Source organism: Poecilia formosa, unplaced genomic scaffold (assembly GCF_000485575.1).
Source record: "Poecilia formosa unplaced genomic scaffold, Poecilia_formosa-5.1.2 Scaffold5, whole genome shotgun sequence".
Lineage (NCBI taxonomy): Eukaryota > Metazoa > Chordata > Actinopteri > Cyprinodontiformes > Poeciliidae > Poecilia > Poecilia formosa.
The window spans coordinates 5,224,619-5,231,617 of NW_006799944.1; the positions used below are offsets into that span (position 1 = coordinate 5,224,619).

General features: G+C 39.1%; 2 protein-coding genes across 2 annotated transcripts in view; one reads left to right on the plus strand and one right to left on the minus strand.

The window, feature by feature from the left end:
* Positions 1-1,425: 1,425 nt before the first annotated feature.
* ccdc157 (coiled-coil domain containing 157) lies at positions 1,426-5,791 on the minus strand. The gene is made up of 9 exons (XM_007564715.2): positions 5,391-5,791; positions 4,796-4,946; positions 4,035-4,716; positions 3,041-3,118; positions 2,766-2,935; positions 2,498-2,674; positions 2,254-2,422; positions 1,708-1,847; positions 1,426-1,562 (listed from the first exon to the last, which is right to left on the minus strand). Exons 1-9 carry the CDS (start codon positions 5,636-5,638, stop codon positions 1,539-1,541), a joined length of 1,839 nt encoding a protein of 612 aa, XP_007564777.1. The 5' UTR covers positions 5,639-5,791; the 3' UTR covers positions 1,426-1,538.
* A 165-nt stretch (positions 5,792-5,956) lies between these two features.
* The window catches only part of sf3a1 (splicing factor 3a, subunit 1), a 5,871-nt gene continuing 4,828 nt past the window's right edge, over positions 5,957-6,999 (plus strand). Inside the window, exon 1 of the mRNA XM_016678470.1 lies at positions 5,957-6,004. Within this exon, the coding sequence (XP_016533956.1) occupies positions 5,957-6,004 (48 nt within the window). The remainder of the gene's footprint in view (positions 6,005-6,999) is intronic.

A 6,999-nucleotide genomic window follows, 5' to 3' on the forward strand; every position in this document is an offset into this window, starting at 1 on the left:
AAGATTCATAATTATTAGTTTTATAAGTGTACTTTTGAGACGTACTTGACTTTCTAAATCACAATATTCAGATTAAAAGAAGTATTGGTTGTTCTTCTGCAAAATCTGGTGTTATTGTTACGGCCCAAGGCCTTTTCCTTTGGGTCTCTAAGGGTGCGTTCACACTGCAGCCTGAAGTGACTCAATTCCGATTTTTTTGATTTAATGCGACCTGTATCCGATCTTTTCATGGCAGTGTGAACAGCACAGGTCGGATTCTTTTTCGAATGTGACCCATATCCGATACGTATCCGATTCAAATACGACCTAATGTCCAGGTCGCATTCATCCGAACTGAACGTCACTGATTCTCCACAAATCTCACTATTCTGCGTCCTGATACGCGCAAGCAGGAAGAAAAACAACAACCATGGCGGAATATATGAGGATTAAGTTGTTAATATGCTGCTCCGGCCGGACAACAACTTCAAATATGTAAGCTAAGCTCCACCGTTAGCATCCATGTTTACTTCCGCAAACACCGAGCACTTCTTCTTTTCATGGCGGTTGGCAGAACACTGAGAACGCTGACGCTATGGCGCCCTCTACTGCGCATGCGGGACACTTTCAGGTCGTTTGCCCGTTTACACTGCAGAACGCATACAAGTCGCATTTACTGGCAGTGTGAACGGCCCCGGCAAAAAAATCGGAATTGCCAAAAAATCGGAATTGAGTCACTTCAGGCTGCGGTGTGAACGCAGCCTAACATCCATGTTTTGGACTCCTTAATTGGTGCTGATTGGAAGTGGAGGCAGCTGGCCAGTGTCTCCAGATGACATCAGATCCACCTTAAGATGCACCACTTTCTCTGACTAAGCAGCTCATTCTTTCTGTCTCCCTGCCACTCTCTCCCTTTTCTCCCTTTCTTCCCCAATTAGTTATGATTTTTATTAAATAAATACCCTTTGAAGTTATCCCATGCATTGCTTCCCTTTTATTTGTTATGGTTTAAGAGCCAGACCGTAACAAAATATATTCTTTTTGTGTTACTGACTTAACTTTATACATGCACCACAACAGGAACAACAACAGTAATAACACTAATAATGTTAATACTTCTGTATGTAAAATATTACAACTTATTGTTTTATTTTTTTTTTCTAAATATAAACATATTTGTACATGTAAAGAAATGTAAAAATCAATTTCTATTTTCTATTGTTGTGTTGATCTATCACACAAAATCTAAACAAAATACATTGCACTTTTTAACATGACAAAGTGTGAAGTTCAAGGGATATCAATACTTTTTCAAAAGCTCTGCATCCTAGTCATTCTTTGTCTATGCATAATAATGGATTATGACCATCCCGGGACACTTTTACAACAAATACACTTGCTGAAGTGCATTTATTGGACTTCAGATGTCCAACAAATGCACATTAGTTGGACATTTATCAAAAGCATGTTTGTTTGTTTTTTATTTTAGTATTTTTGTTGATTTCATTTCTTGGACTTGACACGCTCAGGCTTACAGCTGGTTCATTTTGTTCCTGGCTTCATGTGGGTTGAGATGGAGCTTCCTGTTTAGACAAAACGGTTTTCCATCATCCAAAGATCACAGGAGAGCTACTGTAAATGTGCTACAGTAGAGAAATCCAATCCATCTTTTAATCCAACATCATATCTCATAGCATCATATCTCATATTTCCTACCCATATTCTTACTTTGGGGATCTTCAACATTCCTCTTTGTCGTAGTTTCTCGAGACTTTTGTGAAGAGTAACGTTTTCCTGTTCCAGAATTTTGATGCGAATGTTATTTGATTGCTGTTGTTGTTCCATATCCAAAATCAGGTTTCCTGTACCTTGAAAATCATAAACAAAATCATCATATAATTCAACATTACAATTCGCCACTGCAGAAATGACAAGAGTTACATATTAAATGTTAAATTCAAGTCCAGAAAGACAGCAAATCATAGCCGTGAGTTATTAAGTTGTGACCATTACTTTCTTTTCCTCCTCCTATGTCACCAGAAAGTCTCTGTAAAAAATAGGTTAAGTTATATACAGTAAATACAGAATATAGCAGGGCACCCGTTTCTAATACCACTGATTTTGATATGAGCAATTCATTCTTAATATGTTGTTTAATGATTAAATGCACTCAAATTACAGGTCGGATTATGTATGCTACTTCAATAAAAGATGCCTTTTGTACCACAAAATATATTGTGTGGAGGACTTTAAATGCAGGTGGGAATTTCCTACTTTGTGGTTGAGTGTGAGCCCAGTTGTTGAGCTCTGGGAAAGCCACCAAGAGTCTCTCTCTCTCCCTCAATGCCTTCACGTGCTCCATCAGTTCGGCTACACGCTTTTCTAGCTCTTCTACACGCGTTTGTAGCGTTTGCTTCTCTTTTTGGAGCTCTTTACAGATGTCCTGGTGGAAGAAAGCAACTATGTAAGCATTTAGCATAAGTTTCTGAATTACAGAAATGAAAAGGCTCTTATCTACCTGCTGCTGAGAGAGCTCAGCCTGCTCCTGCTCCTTCAAATCGGTTATCTTTTTCAGCTGATTGTTTAAGTTGGTCTGTGCCTCTTCTTTTACTTCCAGCTGCCTCTGTAGCTCTTCGCGCTCTACATCAAGAGCATCGACTCTCTTTAATAAGGAATTCTGCTTGGCCTGCATTGACTAGATTGACAGCCATACAGCATTTAGCCCATAGGTATTGAAATCTGTTGATTTGAGTGATAAACAGCTGTGTTTTATCTGCAAAGCTGACCTCCTGTTGATGGAAAGCGCTCTGGTACTTGGCCTTCTCCTTGTCAAGAAGAAGTCGCGTGGCACTGAGCTGAGTCTTGAGCTTCTGGATCATTTGTTGCAGTTCACAGCAGGTCTTCTCCTCTTTTTGTAGTGTTTCCACTTTCTGTTGAAGTCCCAGTTTTTCACCCACTATTAGGAAATGGATGATAAATGATTCATTATGCAGCAAAATAAAAAATAAAAATAAAAAAAAATTAAGCTGAATGAAAAGAAATTTAGCATCTCATTCTTTACCGAGTGTTTCCAACGTTTCTTGCTGGAGTTGTACTTTCTCCTTGAGTCTTATATTGCTCTCCTCCAATGACAAAATTTCTATTAGAAATACATCAAAGAAAAATGTTTATACAGTCACATTTTTTCCACATTGAAACCACAATATATATTTTCTCAGATTTCAGAAACCAAACACAAGTGGTCATAAATGTGGAGTAGAAATGACACATAGTTTTCTGGTCCTCAGCTGAATTTAGGTCAGGACTTTGACTGGTCATTCTGACCACTGAATATGCTCATCCACTGTAGCTCTGGTTGTATATTTGTTATCCTGCTGTAAAGTAAACCTTCTCCCCAGTCACGCGTCTTTCTCTGCCTCCATCTAGTTCTCTGTGCACTTTCCTTTGTAATTAGCTCCACCCATCTTTATATCCTCTCTGACCAGCATAACTGTACTCACTGAAAAAAACCCAACCCCACAGCATGATGTTACCACCACCATGTCTTATGATGGGAATGATGAGTTTAGGTTGTTACTTTTCAACAGTGGCTTCCTTTTTGCCAGTCTTTCAGTGGAGTCAGATTTCACACAGCAGCTGGATTCACACTGAGATTAAATTACACTCAAGTTGTCTCAATTTAATTATCATGTGATGGGCTTGTGATGGACCTGCACCCTGTCCAGGGCGTGGCCTTCTTCTTGTCCATCAATGGTTGGTGATAGGCTTCTTGCAAGCACTAACAGGGCATAGGTAACAACTGATGAATAGGATCAGGGCTGAATGTGTGAAATAAAATTTTCTGACTTTTATTTGTCAAAAAATTTAGGAAACCCTGTATCATTTTCCACCACTTCAAAGTGTGTCGCACATTGTTGGTTTATTGCACAAAAATCTCAGTGAAAAACATTTAGGTTTGTGTTTGTAACATGATTAATGTAAAAAAAAAAAAAAAAAAGGGAGGAGGGATTAAACAGATTTAAATGAAGTCACTGTATAAATAATATGTTTACTACCTCTTTTAGATTGTTTTCGCTCTTCTTGTAGTCTTTGCTGTGTTTCTCGTGAAGTCCTCTCTGCTGTCTGTAGGGAAGACTCCAGCTGGGCCATGCGGACCTGGTGTTTCTCTACCTCTTGCTGGAACTCCTTCTTCGCACTTGCCAGCTGAGAACTGGACCGGTTTCGATCTGTTTCAGCTTTTGCGAGTGCTTCTCGAAGAGGCTGGACGGTACTCCGCACATCCTGAAGATGCTTTGCGAGGCAACGCATGTCCCTGAGTTGCTCTTGGGCCCACTGGGTGACGTCACCCGCCGTCATCTGTCCCGGACCCACCGTGTCTTTCATGGCGCCTGAGAGACGCTTAAGAGATGAGGGGAGACCCTCACTCTGGAAAAGGTCTATCAATGCATCTCCTGTGCTTCTCAGAAGGGACTGGACTCTATGACACGCATCACAGGGAATGAGGGATGACTCTGTCATCTGACAGGCAGTGTTGTGGTGTTTGGCTTTAGAATAGAATGGGGCACTGTGAACTGGACCTGAACGTTCGCTTTTCTGGGGTGAGGTCGGTGAAAACAGAGCAGATGAACAATTTCTGCATAAATGAGGGCCTGGGCTAGTTGGGGAAGACACATATGACTCTGTCTTTGAGTAATGTAATGTCTTTGTTTTTGTCTGTTTTATGTCTTTGAAGTTCTCCTACAAAACAAAACAAACAAACATTAAAATGTACTGAAATATTTATGTTGCGTCCAATCTGTAACGAAGTCAAGTTTACCTTCTTGTTCACACACTTAAGCAAAGTACCCCAGTAGTTCCTAACCACAAGGCCCACAGAGAGGCATCCTTTTTGATGGCTTTGGTCTCTTCCCTGTCTTCCCCTCTGCAACTCACTATAAGCACTGACACTTTGCAGAAGGAAGAGGAGTCTAGTCAAAGCAGAGGAGAAAGCAGCATGTTAAGAGAATTTTCTCGCATTTGTTTCTTTACAACCAGAAATTTTAACACATTTTATTGGCATTGTGTGTCGTAGACCAACAGAAAGGAGTATACAATTGTGAAGTAGAAGAAAAATGAGACGTAGTTTATTTCACAAACAAAACTAACAGGTGAGAAAAAAATCTATTAGTATACAGTCTCTTCTGCAAAAGAATTAGCAAAAAATTCTTTTTGCTAAAGAATTTTTTGCAAAGTATTGGCTGGAAGAATGGGTGCAGAGACATTTAAAACCCTGTACCACATAAAACCCATATAAAATAAGCTTAAGCTTGTGGTTGAAACTTTAAATTTGTTAACAAAAAACAAACAAACAAACAAACAAAAAAACAAAAACAATTATAGAATAAGAATATTTTTACAGCTTAGTGTACTACCTGTCAACCACCAGCTCCAGTAAAACAACATGCGAGTGCTGATTGTATGCGTCCTCTCCATTCACAAAGTCATACTCCTCCAGCAGGTCCATCAAATCCAGATCGCTGGCCAATTTGTTGGGGAACTTCCAGGAGGTGTAACTGATCGGTCCGGTTCTAGAAACCACGTCCACAATCGCACCCTGAATATCCACCAGGTCTTTCCGGAGGCTCTTAATGCAGTCCTTGTTGCCCAACAGCTCACTCATGTCTCACAATTTGTTTTAATATTCCCAGTTAAACACAGAAATAACCCATCTGACTTGTTTACATCGCGTTTCCCCGACAACGTCAAGAATGCCACTCCAAGGTCCATAATGCACTGCGGCGTGTTTCCGGATGTAAAAAACCTCCATTATCCCAACGAAGCTGAACCGTAGTAAGTATTACGAGTTTGGCAATTTACCTGTAATTAATTACATTTAAAAATATACTTTTACAATTAAATTGGGTTCGGAGTGTGTTTACGTGTCTTTGCGTTTGTCTGGTTTTCGTAGCTTTCTGTTTGGAGCAGTGGAGACGCAGCCATGCCGCCTGGGCCCGTTCAGATAGTTCAGCCGGAGCCCAACAACAAGGTAACGCCGTAGCTTAGCTAATGTTAATGGTTAGACCGCCGACTCAACGGAAAGACTGTGTGGAGTTCTGTCCACGTTTTTGCTGTAAAACATATTATTTGTCTTGAGTGTGCGTGTGTGTGTGTCTTTTTGGGTTTTAAAACAAGAAGTGGCTTTGTTGAACATAAATGAATGAGTGGTTTAGCTCGTTAGCATGGAGGCTCTCGGTAGTTAGTTACAGCGGGACACTAGAGGTCTTTATTTGTTAGTAGCCTGACAAGAAGAAGTGCAGAGGAGAGGAGGGGAGGACATGCAGTAAATGGACCGGGCCTGGAATCGAACCTGAGACGGCCTTTGTTAATGAGCTACGCGCATAACTTAAATCGTAAAACCTTTGACTCCGACACAGCCTTTGAATTTGTGGACTTTGAATGTAGCATTTTTCTTTTCTGAATAATTAAAATAGCTTTCTAAATAAAATTTGCTCAACAAATGAAGTTTTTTATTGAATGAGTGTTTGATTTTATTGATTTTGTTTAATTGCAAATCCAGGAATTTCTTCTCAAGATCTAGGGTTGAGAACATATTTCTGTAAGACAATTGATAATGGTGCCAAAACAAGTAGTTATTGTGTTCAACCCTTAATAGGTAACACCACTTTTCTGTTGTAATGTGTTTTAAATCATATTATTCACCTGATAAAACAGCGATTGCTCCAGGAAAATTAGACAATATGACTAAATTAAGAAAAAAAAAATTGTTACACTGTTGGACAATTTAACTAGCATAAAAAAACTGAGCCTGAATTTGTTGGTAAATATGAAACAGAAATTATGTAGTAATCCTATTTACGCTTTGCTATCAGTCAGATGTAGAATTATTGTAAATATTTACGTGTTGAAATTAGATGTTTGGTCAAGTTTATTTTCTATTCAGCATTTCTATTGAATTAAATAGAAAAATAAATAATTTTGTAGTGAATTTGATTTATTTATATTTATATATATATTTATATA

Bases quoted from the DNA above. Each gene is read 5' to 3' on its own strand.
- ccdc157 (XM_007564715.2), bottom strand. From the start codon at position 5,638: ATGAGTGAGCTGTTGGGCAACAAGGACTGCATTAAGAGCCTCCGGAAA. The intron at 4,717-4,795 runs GTAAACTTGACT...TTTGTTTTGTAG, and splicing joins TTAAGTGTGTGAACAAGAAG to GAGAACTTCAAAGACATAAA. The intron at 2,423-2,497 runs GTAGATAAGAGC...TTCTTCCACCAG, and splicing joins CTGAGCTCTCTCAGCAGCAG to GACATCTGTAAAGAGCTCCA.